The sequence below is a fragment of the Caloenas nicobarica genome, chromosome 1, assembly GCF_036013445.1.
Source record: "Caloenas nicobarica isolate bCalNic1 chromosome 1, bCalNic1.hap1, whole genome shotgun sequence".
In the NCBI taxonomy this organism is placed as follows: Eukaryota; Metazoa; Chordata; class Aves; order Columbiformes; family Columbidae; genus Caloenas; species Caloenas nicobarica.
The window spans coordinates 89,388,093-89,406,031 of NC_088245.1; the positions used below are offsets into that span (position 1 = coordinate 89,388,093).

Sequence of the window (17,939 nt, forward strand, 5' to 3'; positions counted from 1 at the left end):
CAGCGGCAGCGCGCTGACACGGGGTGTCCGCTCGGAGGATGGTCCCCGCGGTGGGGCTGCCGCTGCTCAGCCCGCCCAGCCCCCCTGTGAGTGCCGGGCGCTGCCGCGGGGGTGGGCCCGCCGCCTGCGCTCAGACCGGAGCCTGGTGAGCGGGAGGGGGGCGGGGAGGAGGAGGAAGAAGAGGGGCGGGACGGGGAACGGCAGCGGCGCCGGGGCTGAGGGGGCGCGGGCGGGGGCTGCCGGTGGCCGCAGCCCGCCCCTCCCTCCCCTCCCCCGCGGCGACCGTTGCCCTGAGGAGGCGGTTGGCAAAGGGCGCCCCCCACGCGGCGCCGTCGTCGCCACGGCAACAGGGCCGAAGCCCCGTTGCCGCGGGGCCTCTGCTCTTCCCCCCACGTCCCCGCCACCCCTGGGAGCCGCCTCGGGCCTCCTCCCCCGCTGGCCGGGGCGCCGCGGCGGGAGGCCGGGGCACGGGGCTGGGCCGGGTACCGCTCGCCGCCCTTGTCGCAGCGGGACGCCCATGGCGGCACTGTCGTGGGGACGGCCGGCGCCCCTTTGTCTGTCCGCGCCGTCCGGTGTCCCCAGGTGCGCCCGGGCCGGGCTGCCCGGGGCGCCTCGGGCACGGCTTGGGCAGGGGCTGCGGAGCCGGAACAGGCCGGGGCGGTGGAGTCCCTGGCGGGGACGCGGTTGGGGAATAGGGGCGGCTCTTTGTGGTGACGGTGCTTGCGGCCCCTCGGGTGCTCCTGCACGCAGCATCGTGGTGGTGGCCTGGCTTCTGCTCCGGAGAAGTTTTGTTGCTTCGGTTGTGAGGGTCGGGGAGCCCCTCCGGTCTGCAAGGAGATGGTTTCGAAGCGCTGGTGCGTGTTGTCAGGGAAACTGTAAAGGTGAAGTCACCTGGGGTGTTTTAATCATTTTGAAATCCTGGTGATCTGAGACAATTGACCCTAAATCGCTGTGCAAAAAGTTCGTTTCGGAGAGAGCAAAACTTGGGCACTGTTTCTCAGCTGTAACATCTTTTCAGTCTAGTCCAGGATAGAGAATGTGCTGTGCATCACCTCTGTGTATTCTTGTATGCCATGTCAGCCTGGAAGTTAGTCAGCTTCAGACTACAGTGTAAACGTCCAGCTTTTTTATTTAGAATTTGGTCCCTGGAAACTAACCTTTCCTGTTGGGTGTGTTGCCAGCTTGGTCTCCTAAGGAAAGACGGCTATGGACACGCTGTGGCTATTCCTTCTTCACCTAGTAATTTTAGTTCTCTGGCCGATTTCAGTCAAATTTCCCAGTGACGGGGGTCTTAAAGAGATTGAAGTCTTTAGTTTCATGGAAATCAACATCTAACAAATGCAGAAGATCACAATTGTTGCTCACACTAAGGGCAGAGCACCTAGAATCCAGCTCCTTGTGACAGACAGCAGAGGTGAACTGAGTCCAGCAGCATACACGTGGCTGAATACAGCTGTAGCTCATTATGCTATTTGTCCAGGGAAGTTTGTAGGGAAAGGGTGGCATTAGGGTGAAGAAGAAAGGAATAGTGATGTGTTGAGTCACTGGCCATAAGTACATAGAAAATCACACATCTGTATTTTTACTTTTCACATAATGACTTGGCCTTCATTAGACTCCACTCAGACATATGGTTATTTTAAGCAAAGATAGCTTAATGGTCATACAGTTAAGCATTCAGAAGTCAAGTAATCTAATAGCTTGGTTTGGAAGCATGATTTTATCTTTGCTTTTTCATATACAATGCATTGGGACAATCTTAATTATGTGATTACATTACATAGCACTTTAACAAACTGCAGGACATGCTTTGTCACTCATCAATTGTGTGCAGTAGTTGGCCAAATAGGAAGAAAGAAGCTTCCTATGGGGAAATCGTTATTATTATTTTATGGAATTAGAATTTTTAATTTTGACTTTCAATTAGTGCCATAATATTATTATAATAATAATTCATAGGTACATTTTGGGGTGAAGTAGATTTGACAACTGAAAATGCATTTGTCACTGAATGGGAAATAAGCTTAGAAAATGCTCATACGAGCATGATTTTAAGATGCATGTGTCCAAATTAATGTATCAGATATGTAAAGCAGTATGAGTACAGTTGCAAACCTTGAAGTATTTGGGTATTACTTTTTCCTTAGAGACTTATTCCCTTTGGTTTTAGAGATATGGGAAGATTTTAATAGAGTAGATGAAATATGGTGGTGGATCCTGGAGGAGTCTGACAGCTGCAGAGATTTAGTTAGGATATAAGTGCTTGATAGTGGCTTTGCTCTTTGGTTCCTGGTTTTCCAAGTAGTGTTCGCAGAAGCTGACCCGGGACAGACTGAAGTGACTGTCACTCAAGCAATGCTGTGATGCATGCCTAGCATGTGCCTGCTGTGTGCATCGCGGACTCTAGGTTTGTGGCTGAAGTTTAGTTGTAGTCTGAAATTTCAGACGTCTTATGAACAAGAAAGCAAAAATACAGTGAATGTGTTCTGCTGACACCACTGCCCAAGCTACTCCAGCTGCTTTTCATCTTGTCTCCTCTTGGGTGAACATAGAGGGTGCTTCTGACTATTTTAAAGGGAGGAATTAAAGAGCTACTTTTTGCGGGTTGTATTTTTGTTGGTATTTTTCCACCTATATGCTGAAATCGTAAGAATACCTCTGGCTTCCAGGTGTTGAAGTATAAGAAATTCAGCAACAAAGGGCCTTGGAATAGTGCTCTATTCAAGTATGCTTTTAATTTGCAGAGTGTGTTGGCATAAGGTGTGTGACATTGTAACTAATCATATCCAGCTTGGATATAAATTAATACACTCTATGGATTGAAGTTGGATACTGTATAGGGTAGAAGAAAGAAAGAAATACATAGGGAAGTCATGATCTGGGACAAGCTGGATTTGACAAGACCTTTCAGTGGTTTAATTTTTGTACAGTAGTGCTTGTGTTTTTGTAATAATGTTTTGGATCCAAGTTAGTCTTAAAAATAACTTTGTAAATGGCACAATACTGTGGGGAGGTATAAGTAGTGTAGCATTTGATGTGAGTGGATTCTCAATGAATCATAGCTGTTTGCGTCATAAGAACTTGTAAAAAATGTCATGAAGTCTATGCCACTTTGAAGGATAGTGAACAAATATTACAGTGCAGTGTTTCAGCTGAGATAGTTTTAAATTAAATAATGATATTGAGTGTTGTCTCAGATTATCAAAATGCCAGTGGAGGTGTGCCTAGTTGTGTGTACAAACCAGGTATTTAAATAAAAACGGATATGTGAAACTTGTGCGTGCATAGCATCTGACATTTTTATTGTTCCTAACCATTTTGTATTGGGTCTAGTTGTAATTTTCAGGCTTCTGAAGAGGCCTTATACTTGTCTCCAGTCTGAAGGACTGCTCACCCTTAGTATTGCAGGTCACTTTATAACTTCCTATGCTAGCATTCTTCATCTCTGTCATATTTGTGTGACCTTTATTCAAGTTAAGTCCCTTAGGAGCACGTTTCCTGTTCTGACGGGTATCAATTATAATGTGAGGTGTGTGTGTTCTGGAAAGTTGAGTGAAAACACCTCAGTTTGAGTGGCCGAACAGTAGGGCTTCCTTTGTTTCAAATTGCAGTAAAACCTGTAAAGGTCACAACTCCCCGATTAAAAAGTGTTGTGCAGTGCCCAGATTACATAAAGCTAGCCTAGCTTGCGGGTTAAAATACAATTCCAGCCGTTAAATGTGCATATCATGTGTCCAGAGTGTACTTTGGCTTGACCTTACAAGAGTAGCACTATTGCCGTGCTCTGAGTAAGCATGAAATAAATTTTGCTGTGTGCACAGGATTGACAAATTGTGTGTAAACTAAGTTTGTTTCCTGTATGAAAAGCTATGGCATTAGTCTTCTAAGGCGAATGAGTTACTTTTGCAACCATGACATACGATAGCAATATTTTATGTCAGCCACACTGTGTGCCATTGTGCTTCAGAGAAGAGGAAAGGAGCAGACTGTTAAAAGTGTTTCATGCTTCCTGTTAACAAGTGCCTTTCTCATCCAGTTACCTGAACTTCTGTCAGGTTATCAACCAAGATGAAGACCGTGAAATGAGATCCATGCCATCTAAAAGCACATCTCAATCCTGCCAGTAGTCTGATGCCAAAATGAGTTATTTGTGGTCCATCTCTAGTGAGGTTGGAATGATCCGAGTGTGGATCTATTAACTTTTATGTCTAAGTGCAGCTTTCTCAGATCTTATAATCTGGAAGTCATTGGTGTGGTGGGCAGTGCTAACAGAAGATTATTGAAAACATTGTTCTTTAGGCTGCCGACTGTATTAAAAGAAGTATAAAGGTATTATGGGAAGAGGAGAATTTATCTTGAAAAAGCTTTGTTTCTTCTTCAAGTAACTGAAGTTTAAAGTCAAAAAAGTTGGCCATTTGAGGCATCTGCCCACATCTGTAGCCTGTAATGAGTAGATGGCCTATGGGACACTTAATTCATGCCAGCCTTCAACCTTTGAAGTTGGACTCTGCTTTGCTTTCATGCATCAGTGAAGTTGTCAGCTAGAAGTTGAACACAAATCTTAGACTGGCTGGAAATTGCCTTTTGCTCAGTACTACAGCTTTTCTCACTAATTTACTACAATAATATAAAATGGTACTAGCCCAACACTGAGCAACTCCAAATCAGCAACAAGGAACACCATTTCATTTTTTCTCTACTGGAGAATCCATAATATTCAGAGATGCTGTTTAAATATTATGTACCTATAGTTTAAATGCTTGATTCTTCCACATAAGTCTCTACCTTGCTGTAAATTCTGAGACTTGCTATGTAATTGGAGAAGTTTAACTAGTTTTAGCATCATCTAGGGTCATAGTTCCACAAGCATTAAGCCAGCACTGCCACCGTGAGAAGCAATTTTGTACCAATATGAACAGTTTCAGTGTACTTGTTTGGGAGTAAGGGGTGTCTTTGCAATCCTTTTGTAGAGTAAATTTTAAGCTGAAGTCATATTCTTGTCTGGCTTGTTGTGTGAGTGCCAGTGAAGTGGGGGAGAGGCTACATCTCAGCATTATTTTGGAGCAGTTAGGACAGTAGGGGAGAGTAATCATCTCACAGATTTTCTTATTACTACCATAAGGGCAATTTGCTAACGAAGGAAAGTTAGGTGGCTAGTTTAGCATATGTTGCAGACTCTGTTAGCATTCAGATTCTGTTAAAATAACTAAAACAAGCAAAAATTGTTATTTTTTGATGCATCAGGTTTCAATGTAGGTTGCCTTTCAGAACTTTGTGTAACTTACATCTCAGTGTAAGCAAGGTTGGGTTGAAAACAGGCTGAACAGCTGGGCCCAGAGGGTGGTAATCTGCAGTGCAAAGTCTGTTTGGAGGCCAGTGACTAGTGATGTATTCCAGGGGTCAATACTGGGTCCAGTCCTGTTGAACATCTTCATTAATGATCTAGGTGACAGGGCAGAGTGTACCCTCAGCACGTTTGATGATAACACCAAACTGGGAGAAGTGGCTGATACACCAGAGGATTGTGCTGCTGTCCAGAGGGACTTTGGCAGCCTGGAGAAATGAGCTGACAGGAGCCTCATGAAGTTTAACAAGGGAAAGTGCAAAGTCCTGCACCTGGGGAGGAGCAACCCCATGCACAAATATACGCTGAGGGTCACCCAGCTGGAAAGCAGCTTGGCAGAAAAGGGCCTGAGGGTCCTGGGGGACACCAAGATGAACAGGAGCCAGCAATGTGCCCTCGCCACAAGGAAGGTGAGTGGTATCCTGGGCTGCATGAGGTAAAGTATTGCCAGCAGGTCAAGTGAGGTGATCCTTCCCCTTTATTCAGCACTGGTGAGGCCACACCTGGAGTCCTGTGTCCAGTTCTGGGCTCTCCAGTACAAGAGAGACATGGACATACTGGACAGAGTCCAATGAAGGACCATGAAGATGATGAAGGGACTGGAGCATCTCTAATCTGAGGAAGGGCTGAGAGAGCTGGGACTGTTCAGCCTGGAGAAGAGAAGGCTCAGAGGGTATCTCATCAAGATATATAACTACCTTAAGGGAAGGTGCAAAGAAGTTATTTTCAGCAGTGCCCAGTGACAATCTAAGTGATAATAGACACAAACAAGAATGCAGGAGGTTTCATCTGAACATCAGGAAACACTTATTTTACTGTGAGGGTGACTGAGCACTCGAGCAGGTTGTACAGGGATGTTGTAGAGTCTCCATTCTTGGAAATATTCAGAAACTGTCTGGACATAGTCTTGGGCAGCTGGCTCTAGGTGACTGTGCTTGAGCAGGGTAGGTTGGACCAGATGACCTCCAGAGGTGCCCTCCAACCTCAGCTGTTCTGTGATTCTGTAATACCCTAACCTCTTTCAGAACCTAAGAAATTCTCAGAAGGGTGCATAAAACTGAAAAAGTCAAAACTTATAGTGCTCTAGTCTGATCTTGCCTACACAACCACTGGTCTGTCATCACTCTCCTCAGTTGCAACTGCAGTAGTTACCATTTATATCCAAACAATTTAAAAATAGTCATAATTTATATTTGGTATAGTATTCACCTGTATTCAGTCAGCATGTATGTGCTCTGTACTTCTGACTTGCAGTTTCCTTGCTCTGCGATATTAACTGGGAGCTGCAGCTCTGCCTTTGAGCTTCTAACCAATCTTGCACTCCACACTTGCACACCCTTTCTTCTGTCTCGCTCTGTCCATGACTCAAGTTCAGAACTTTGTTGGAGGCAGCTGTTGGGTACTTAGCTGGTGTCTCTGTTCATTTAAATGGAAGTGGGGGAGAGTTGGGGGCTTCTTGGGTTTGTTTTTGTTTAAGTCTGTAGCCAAAGGGGATGCACAGTCTCAACAGCTGATAATTTGGATTATTAAGTACTGCCTTTTTCTGAAGCAGTGCCATCTGTTGAGGTCATATTTTATACCTACTGTGGTCAGCAAGTTGTAGAGAATCCAACCTGTAAATTGGCTCAAGAGGCTTTACAGTCCATCTTACTCACTTTGTAGTTTTTCTATTTTACTCTGGGTAGGAATGGGAAGACTCTGTGTTTCTTAGCTTGGGAAAATTAGCTGTTGGAGCTACCCCTTGCTAAGGAACACAATAGAGATGTCCCAGTTCTAGTTTCTCTTCAAAATATTCTTGCCAAGTCTCTCTCGGGTGGCAATAGGGAGGTGATTTCAGACAGTTATAGAAAAAGAAGATGGAGGTAAGGCATTTTAATATTTGGAATGACTTTCTAATGAAGTAAAACATACAGGATCATGGTATGAGTCTGTCCCTTCCCTTTGTCCATTCCTTTCAAACCTCTGCAAAGTAATATCTTGAAAATGTTGGTTTAGTTTCTGCTCCATTGTCCATGCTAAAATTCTATAGTAGTCTCATTTACTTTTTCTAGCGCTTTCAGAGCTACTTCTTTACCCCTGGATAGCTCATGTACTGTAATTCTCCTAAGCTAAATAAATAGTTTCTAAAACGCTGGAATCCAGTTTTCCTCTGGGTTTGCATCTAGTGGTTCCATTTTCTGGTGCCTAACATATGCTGATCTTGCTTTTAAATTTCATCTTTGGAAGTGGTTGTTAAGAAAGTGTTCCTGCTTTCCCTCATCACCTGGGCTCAGCTATCTTTAGTTTGGACCTCTCTGTTAAATCTGACTGAAATAGTTTGCAGCTTTATCCCTGCCAGTAATATTCAAAACTATCTGTCAAACGTCCAGATCACAAGCTGGGTCCTTTATTCCTGGAACTGAATCAATTGCCCAGTGGACCCACTTTATTTAGAAAAAGCTCTGAGGGGTAAAGGTATGAAATAGTATTGAGGTTGTAAAGGAGAATGAGCTCTCATCCGTTCACTAAATCCTTTTGTGAGGAGCTTGGGACAAAACATACACTGAAAAGTTTGGTTTTGTTTGGCTTTGAGGGCAGAGTGTGTGGGGCTTTTGGGGAGTGAAAGCACCACTTCTGGAATAACATGCTGGCCTTTTCTGAAGGACATGGCAATACACTCTCTGGACAGGTGCTTTGGAAGTGCTTTTGTTCAGTTGCCAGTTTCCATGATTCTGAATGTTGAAGACAGGTTTCATTAACTAATTCTTGTAGAGTCAATGTACTTAAGAATTATGTGTCTTAACAGTGGAGTTAGGGAGTAAGCTTCATCAGCTTATACATTAAAACTGACATACCGTTTTATGGTACCTTCTACCTTGGCCATTTTTGCTTTTAGCCCCATTAAGATTCATAGGGAAATCCTTTGCTCCGACAGGTCAGTATTTGTAACCAGATCTCAGGATGGATCTCTTCTGCATGTTGTAAAGGACCTTTATAGTGAAGACTCATACAATGTTGCTTCCTGTATCATGAATCCTTGACAAGTTCTTAGCTTGTGTCAGATTTCTCAAACCCCAAGCTTATAAAATATTCAAGAACTTGACCATGTAATCCTTTGTACTTGATGACTTACATCGGAAAAGATGAATTTAAAAAATTGACACACGATCTCTCTGGATGCCTTGCACATCATTTCAGTTCTAGGATATTTTGCACTGCTTGTTAGTTAGAGATCTCAGAGAGAGAAGCAAGTCAGTTTAGCCTGTGTCTGTGTGTTGCGTAGCTATCAGAAAATTACTTGCTACTTCCTCAAGACCTTACACAGTTTTAGAAACAGACTATGTGAGGATCCTTGGAGTTACAGAACAAAGAAGATCTTAGGTTAAAACCAAAAAATGAACTGGAGAATAGTATTCTGGCTATATCATGGTGGCCAGAATGAAAGTTTTTATGTTTTTATTCTACATTGGTTATCAAGCCCTGTGACAAAGTACGGTTCTCTGAATGGAGATTTCATTTGGAGATAAGGTCGTGTCAGAAAGCAAATGAGACTGGCTCTTGCTGAAGCTGTAGCTTCTCCATTTGTCCAGTTGGTCTTCAATGTTTCAAATACAGCTTTCATGTGTGGATGGGTTCCTCAATTATACATAATCTTCTTCGTCCCACTATTGAGAGACCATGATGACTTACATGTTACAGCTTTTTTCAGGAAAAAGAAATTATTTGTTCTTTAGGCAATGTGCTGCCAGCAAGGTTTGGCTCACCAACAGATGCTCTTGCATCAGAGTGGGAGTGCGCTCAGCCTCAGTTATAGTACAGACAATCTTTCTCATCTAATACAGGTAACGTAACCCACAGAGATGATGACCTGTTATAGGAGAAAGTTGTCTGCAGTCCACTTTGTATCCACCTAGCTTTCACCATCAGAACAGACTTTTTGACTCCTTTGTCAAGCATAGCATAATTAGATATCTATCTTCTATTTGAAAATAGTTTTCTATTTTGGAGTGTACTGCAGATCACTGAGTGTTAAAAACCAAGGAGGTGACCACTGTCCTGCAACTTAGAGACGTTTCTCATACTTTCTCACTTCTGTCATTAAATTAGTGTGTGGTAACTTGTGAATCTTACCAAAAGAACATGGGAATAATGAGGATTTTCCTAGCAATTGCTTTGTGATTTCCTAAAGAAAAGAGTGACATTCCCCTTATTTTGATAACAAGTAGCTGAGAACACTCTTTAGGATGACAGCTCTGGTCTTTGTGATTCTAGCTTGTGCACTAATTGTGTAATTACAGCTCTTTACCTCCCAAAGGCCTATTTCCATATAACATTCATCCAGACCACAGGAGATAGTTTGCATAGGCATGTTTCTTTACTAGCACTGTGTGCCACTGCAGTCTGTTTGTAGTACAGTGTGTGAGGGTGCCAGCAGCTCATATATGGATGCAGAATGTCCAGAGATACTTCTCCTCAAATACTTTTCAGAACATCATCAGCAAGTAAGAGACTTGAGTCAGTAGACATTATCTCTCTCCCTCTCTGCCCCTCATCTAAGGTTTAAAAATAAATGAGGCCATATTAACCTAAGAAGACTTGAGAGGCAAAAACAGTAGAGCAAGGAAAATAAACATGGGAGTTGGATCTTTAGGTGATTAATAGGGAAGTTTCTTTTTTTCCTCAAGTTTCTTAAGCAGATCTGGTCAGGATTTCTCAGAATGACCCTACAATTATGCTGTCCTGAAACTACATGTTAGTAAATGGTCACGAGCAATTATGTCTTTAAAATTCTGAAAATTATAAATGAAAACAAAAATTAATGTAGATATGAGGGAATATCACTTGAATTTTCTTTTTGGTGTTCCTGTATGTTCTTCTGTAAAGTCCGCAGGAGGAAAAATACCAGTGTATTTGAGTTTAGATAGTACAAACAAAAAAGGTAAAGGAAAAATTTCTAAAAGCAGTTAAGTTTTTTTCTATCTGTTGTTATTTGCAGACACCTTATAAAACAAGTGGATTGTGTAACAAGTTTTAGCTTATTATTGGCATTGATTTGCTTTCCTTAACTGTGGCAGAAGCTCTGGGAACAGTCTGGTTGCCCTAGGAGACTGCCAGCTGGTTTGCATTGGGAACGTGTATTCTATGAAAAGCCAAGATAGTGCTTTCCTGCCCTTTAATGCCTGGAACATCTTCGTCAGCAAAAGGCGGGGCATGTTGTGACCAGTCTGGCAGCAGCTGGTCAGCCAGTGTGCACATGCTGAGGAGCTGGTCACAGACCCCAGTGGTGTCCAGTCCCTTACCCGCAGTGTCAGCACTGACCTCGCTCCTCCTTCTCTGCTCAGGCTCAGGTTTTTGTAAATGCCTGGGAACTTCATATCTTTGAGAGGTTCCATTTAGGTGGGTCAGTGGGACCAGCTGTTGTTGTGAGCGAGTGGATGAAGAGACTCGGTGCAGTAACAAGAAAACCTTGGTTCCTTCAGAAACCAAACCGAAAGCTATCAAAGGGATTTTTACTCTTACCAGGATAAACAGTCCTTTTCAGTTTCCTGTACAGTAGTCTTAACAGGTTACTTTTATAGGCAAAAGTAGTTGGTATATGTAGGTAACAATCACAAAAGTAAGCTTTTGAGTTTCATTTCCTGCAACCATTTTATTAGGTAAATGCAAAATGAGAATAGAAGTGTTTCAAGGGGGAATAAAGGGAGTAAATCGTGTCTATTTATCTCAAGGGCACCTTCCTTGTGATTAAAAGCTTGGATTAAGTCCCTGTTTGAAGCTTGGCTTGTTTTAAAACATGCATGGAAGACTGGAAAAGGGAGCTCCAGCAGTCACTTGAATGAAGAAGACACTGTCTTACAGGAAAAAAAAAATAGCATTTGAGTAGTTATTATCTATGCCTTGGAATTGATCTTTGTTGTAAATCATGGCTAAGTATATGAGGTATACAAAGCTGGTAAGAACTGTGAGGTTGTAGCAATGTAGCAGCATGAGCTTGCTGAAGTATTTTAAGAGGAAGAAAGATTTGGGCTGCTGGTAGTTTTACAGACTATGTGTAGCTGCATATTAAAAAGGTTGTTTCCACTGCATACAGAAGAATGAAATAGCTTTACTAATTTGAGGAAGATTATTTTGTACAGCCAAAGATAATAGATTGGAAGAATTATTTTCTTTTAAAAATGAATATTGGGTTTGGAAACACTTCTTAAATAGTGAGAACTTAATATCAAAGAAAATAATCTAAACTAACTATTTTGTAAATGTTGGCCATTTTAAGCGGTACATTAATTCAATAGCAAGTAAGTTTTGTAATTTGCTACATTCGTAGCACTTTAAATTTGTATTTAATGTCTTTGTTGTAGCTTGTATTTCGCTTAGCATTCATGCTTTATTTAAAACTGGGAATTGAACACATACTTGGTTAGGAAGGACTGATGAAAGAGCGCTCAGCTGTACCTCCTCCCATTCAAAAAGCAATCATGTACTCTAATTTTCTTGCATCCTTAAAGTAGTTTGGATTATAATTGTTTTTATATTTAAAGCAATTGAGTAAATGGAAAGCAGTTCATCATAGACAGCAGGGGTTCACAAGGCTCCCTGATAGGTAACATCATTTTTAATGCTTACATGGCCAGCTGCTCTTCTTCAAGGTGATGGACTTGTGCATACATTGTAGTATGGCCCTGTCCTTGTGGTCAATGGCAAAACAATGTAACAGATGTCATGTTCTAAGAATTCAGAAGAGTGAAGGAGTTGTTAATTCTTTCCTCAATTTTCTTCAGGCTCTCTTCTCCGAAACCATGCCAGAGATGACAGAGAATGAGACACCTACTAAGAAGCAACATCGGTGAGTTATTGTGGGAAAATAGTTCTGTAGTTCTGTAGTCTGCAGTCATGTCACAGTTATGTAGTTTCTAGCTAAAAGTTTGGCAATAAAGGTTTTGACAAGAAGTTCTGAGGGTTGGCCCAGGCTGATCCAAAAGTTTGCGAACTGTCTGCAAAACTCCTTTTCTCTTTTCCACTATCTATGCTGAATTATTTGTCAAAGACATATCTACTTGGGCCACCTAGGCAATGGAGATTCTTTGATTATTACACTGACTATGCCAATGTGTATAAAACTGTGTCACCGCCTAGGTTAGCTTGCAATCTATATTATTGTGGAGACTCCTGGTAGATATTGGGGGGGTCACTATACTCATTATGACAGAGTAGTTTAGATCTTTTCCTCAATTCCCAGTGGAATCTGGATCTTGCATCTCAGATCTCTGTTGGAACTCCAAATACATCTTGAGATTGTATAGCAACACTATGACCAAAACTTGTAACAAAATGACTCTGAGCTGACTACAACTTTTCCGGGTTATTGTTCCTTTGTAGTAGCATGTTGATCTAATACCTGATTGGTAAGGGAGTCCTTCAGTCTATAGTTAAATACAGCATACTTTTTATGCTAGGTGGCCATGTAGGAATGCTTTTATGATAAGAAAAGCTCAGAGAGAACATTGATTAGCCATGCAGAAATTTTTTTCGGTCTTTGGATTTTGTGACTCTTTCTTACCCTGCTACTAAAGTATTTTGGATTCTGTATTGGTACTGGGAATCAATGGGCAGCTGGGTCTTTCCAGCCCTTACATGCTTGTGCATATTTAGGTAAGATGATCAGTTCTGCATGGCAAATGGTTGTTTTGGACATAAGTGGGAGAACTGTGGTTTACTGTCAAATAAGAAACCATTTAAAATGATACTTTACATGCATTCCTGTCCTGGTGGCACAGGTTTTCAAACAACAGAAAATTCATTGCTTCTTGCATAGTCGTAGAACTATGCAGGCTTCTGTTGGCATTTGACTTGAAGATGTTCATCTTTAGGCATTTCTTAGCAAATGTCTCCAGGTCTGACCACCTGCAGTAATGTTACTATCTTGTAATTGTTGACTAAGTTACTCTAAGATGCACGCTACTTTTGGTGAGTTACCAGAAATAAATGTATATCAACTCAAAGTGTAAAGGATACTAGCCCCATAGTAATCACAGGTGTCATCCACATGTATCTTGCATTCTCACTTCAAATTCCTTGTTACATATGGACTGTGCTGTAACAGCAGAAAAGGAGAGTAGAAGATGCTACTCTGCTTTTTGCGTACTCTAGCCGAACATCTAGACTGGGAGTGCGCTGCTGGCCAGAAATCTTTCAATTTTTTTTTTTTTTTTTCTGGAATATTAATTTTTTTAAAAAACAGGTGCTTTGCTTTATTATACTTCCTGAGAGTATTTGGCTTACTGCACGTATGCAGTACATCTGATTTATATTTGTAGAGTACACATTTGCGATTTACTGACTTCCAGCAAAGCAAATTAAAGCATTGCACAATGATTCTGACCTGGTTGCTGTCAGTCCAGAAATTCCAGGTGAACATCTGAAAACAAAGACAACCCTCATGTGCCCAAATTACACCTAGAAAGAATTTTGAGGCAGGAAAGAAGAACAACTGCAGAGGAACGGTAATTCTGGTTTCTCACACAAAGGAAGCATGTTTGATACCAGAGGTATGATGTTTGAAGGTAACATGTCTGGAAAAATCAATTTGCTTGGTAACATTTTCTCCTGTTTCATTGATCTGGTGAATGTAAAAGCAACATTTCAAACAAATAATTAACTATGCTGTTGCTCAGAAATTAGTTCTACTTTTTTAATATTTGCCCTTATTGGACACTGGATGGTGTTCAATAATTATTGCAACTAGATAATTTTTGCTGAACATAAACATAAAAATCCAGCTCTGCCCTATAAATACATGTAGCAATAATCAAATGGGGTATTACAGTATGCCTTGTTATGCTGAAATTTATTGAGGTACGAACACGAAAGAATTTTTGTTAGAAACTATTTAATACCGATGTCTAAAATCAATCCTTGCGAATGTGACTTTTACTGTGTTCTTGTTCACAGAGCAGAATATAATATTTAGTATTTTTAGCTGTAATGGAAATAATAAAAGAAACATTTGTTTGTGTGCAGATTTTTCCCCTTCTGTTTCATGTCACTGTTTTCTCTTTATGTTTCACAGGAAGAAAAACCGGGAGACACATAATGCAGGTAGGAGCTTTATGCTTTGTTGTTTGGCCTGGAAATAAGCACAGATGCTTTGAACTAATAAAACATATTTTGCATGGAGAAGGTTCCTCTGTAGGAGTTTATTACACCAAAAACACCGACCCTACAAAAGACCTTTCTGTGTCCTTGCATAGCATCTCTGTGCAGAAGGGCTTCTTGACTGGTCTCTTAGTTTGCTGTTTTCTGCAGTACAAGGTCATGGTAGCATGCCCAAGTATGAAAGTAGGACCATGCCCCTGGCTTTCCAACGCTAGTAAACTAAGAAGTAAACAATTTAAGTTGTGTTCGGTTCTAAAGGAAAATAAGTGCACAGGCATTCACACACAAATAATACCCACCTCTCTTAAAGAGGTAAACAGTTAAGCAAATTAGAGGTGGATATCCAACTTGAGAGCTTTAGAAGTTCCCTGGATTAGAAAGATTCCTGTAGCCTGTCCCTGAGGCACCCACCTGGATATTGGCATATGTGTGAATACCATCTGTATATTGCAGGACTCGTGTCCCTTGGGCAGCGTGTGGCCTTTTCTTCCTGTCAGTGTCCAGATCCAGTGGCATCTTCTGCAAGTAGCAGCAGAAATACAGACAGGGTCTGTACAGAAATACAGGAAAGGCTCTGACAGGTTTGGGCCTGTTTATCCTAACAAATTGATTCCAGTTTTTCTTTTATGAAACAGCACTACTGTGTGATCGTCACAAACTCAACTGGAAAGACGACTGCCTAGTTTCCATGTGAAGGCTATGGACTATAGTGCTTGTCAGGCTGTGTCCAGGGTGTGGCCGATTTCTTAAGGATTAAGATGTGTCAGGAAATAGTCTTATCAAGTTTACTTTTAAGATTGCTGATCTCGTTCTAATTCTCAGTTCCTGTTTTACTTGCCAATCGCTTTCCAAAGTCTTCATCTAGTGGCCTGAACTGTGCAACATGGGAAGACCAACTCCCTCCAGACCTGTAGCTTGCTTAGTCGTTAATATCTGGAGAAGCTGAGTAAAGCATGTAAAATATTATGAAAACAAAGGAGTAGCACTTCACAGCCACTGTGATATCTGTATATATTAGTAAGATATGTAAAAATTAAGTCCCAAGGATCATGTGTTTTAATGTTTATAAAGCTGCTCTGATTTATATGGTAAATTTCCTGCAGAAGAGACTTCGTGTTACTGTGTTTAGTGTATTTAGGCCTATCTCTATCAACACCACCAGCCTGTCCTGAAACAAAAAAGATTTTAGTAGTTTGAAAAATGTGAATTGAAGTGACAGACTACTGAAGTAAAACTGTTTAAATTAAATCAGTATATCCTTTGTTAAGGGGCACAATAAAATATACTCACCCGTGGATCATTGTGTGCCACCAAAAGCTGCGCAAAAGCCACGACAAAACTTTTTTATTCAGGCTCTTTGGGGAAATGACATCTAATAGTTCTAGTTTGCATAGAACACCAAAATATCTCAGTCCAAAAAATAGCAACATGAGACTGAACTATATTTGAAATAACTGATTATGGTGGGCAGATTAAGACTGTCTGAAAAAAACATGCCCGAAGATATTTATACTGTTAGACTTGTAGCGTAGACCCTTTGTGCCAGTGTTTAGGCCTTGTGAAGAGGTAAATGATGGCACTAGTGCAGTATAAACGAAGCATTTCCTGACCTTCTCCAAAATAGGTAATTCACTGGAAATACTGTTTATCAAATATTTTATTTACTCCCAATCATAATTAGACCTTGCAGAACACTTATCACTTTGAACACAAAAAAGAGTAACTGATAGTCGGTATACCTAGAGCTTCAGCTGTATTCAGTGTTGGCCACTCCATCAATATAAATTTGAAATTAAGATTGAAAACTGATAAAATTTGAATTATTTCTATTTTGGTGTTAGACCTGACATTAGTATTTAAGAGACTTTGATTTCCTTCCCAAATCTGCAACTGATTCTTTCTATAATCTTGGTTCATTTGCTTTCTGTGTGCCTAAAGTTGATCTATCTGCCTTGTGAAAGGGTTTCGTGAAACTCAGGTAGCAAGTGTTATCAAAGCCCGAATTTTGACATGCAGTAACTTTTCTTTTCCACAAAGGGGTCCAGAACATGCCCACTTTTTGAAGATATTAGTTCTTATGTTACAGCTCTTAATTCCATTCAGTATTAACTTAACAGCTGAGGTTTACTTTAGAGGATTTTTTCCACTCTCAAGTTACCAAGGGTTCCAATACATCGTGAAATAATGTATTTATGAGGCTTTACATTGGTACTAGTTGTGCTGCTGTTGTGCTGACTTGCTCAACCAAATGACAGAGTGCATATTATTTTTAATTAGTGGAGAGACATCGAAAGAAGAAGATTAATGCTGGGATAAACAGAATTGGAGAACTCATTCCCTGCTCTCCAGCACTGAAGCAGGTGAGTGTCCATTCCGAGGTGCATACAAGTTTCCTGTAAAACGCTTCTGTGTTTCCTTGTCTGTAGAAGTATAAATACTTTTTTGCTATTTGCCTTAGGAAAACTGTTTGAATTAATATGCTCAAAAATCTTACTAGTTATTAGTATTTCAAAAAATATTTTTAATATACTTCATTTTTTTTAAATGCAGGGCCACATGAATGTAATTAGACAGATTTTGAGCTTTTTATCTGAAAGTGTTTAAGACACTGTCTTTGTGAAAGATGAAGCAAGACAAATGATGCTGATGCACAGAAGTATCTTTTTCAAGACAGAGCAATCTACGGCAAAGGCTGTTCCTACAGAACAGCAGAAGAAATTAAGAAGTGAACAAGAGGTATTGCAGGCAGAATAAGCATAGTTTCATAAAAGGAAGATGGTGGAGGGGTTATGGCATATTTTCTCTTTCCGTATTCTCCAGTATATTACTTTCAAAATTATGCATACACCTCCCTGGACAATTGTTCCATGTTTCTTTCTTTCCTCATAAAATATTTACAAGGCAGTATCCTGGAAATTTCATGTGATGTGTGTGTTTCTTAGTGAACAGGAATTTTATGCTGCTCATCAGGAAATTATGCTTGCTGTTCAAATTCTGTGGCCTTAGTACCTACCTCCAGGCATCAGAAAATGTCAGCTCCAGCACTGAAGATGTTTTTCTGTAAAAACTCGTGGCATCTCTCATAAAACCTGGGGTTCATCTGAAAAAAAAAAACAACAAACACAACCAAACAAAACAACACCACCACAACAAACAACAACAACAAACACAAACAACAAAACAAAAAAACCAACCCACCCAACAATATTCAGAGAGTCATTCAAGTTAGTACATTTTTAAAGTAAAGACCTCTTAGAGTAAGTGCAATCTCATCATTAATGGATCTACCAATGACAGACCTTTCTTCTAATTTTATATATGTTTTCTTCCAAAGAGCAAGAACATGATCCTGGATCAGGCGTTTAAGTATATAACAGAAATGAAAAGACAGAATGATGAACTTCTGTTAAATGGAGGGAACAATGAGCAGGGTAAGTACAGACACTGCTGGAAGCTCTAGAAT

The 17,939-nt window shown here is 40.9% G+C and overlaps 1 protein-coding gene across 3 annotated transcripts in view; it reads left to right on the plus strand.

Annotated features, from left to right (window-relative positions):
• Positions 1-17,939, plus strand: part of USF3 (upstream transcription factor family member 3) — a 33,009-nt gene continuing 15,070 nt past the window's right edge. For 2 of the 3 annotated variants that reach the window (XR_010606504.1, XM_065639685.1), the window contains exons 1-5: positions 1-86; positions 12,103-12,167; positions 14,391-14,419; positions 16,754-16,836; positions 17,811-17,907. Coding sequence is in view for 2 of the 3 variants with exons in the window: in XM_065639685.1 (XP_065495757.1) it covers positions 39-86; positions 12,103-12,167; positions 14,391-14,419; positions 16,754-16,836; positions 17,811-17,907 (322 nt within the window). In the remaining variant the exon portion in view is untranslated. Of the gene's footprint in view, positions 146-12,102; positions 12,168-14,390; positions 14,420-16,753; positions 16,837-17,810; positions 17,908-17,939 lie in introns of all 3 variants that reach the window. The other variant, XM_065639700.1, reaches the window with a different exon arrangement.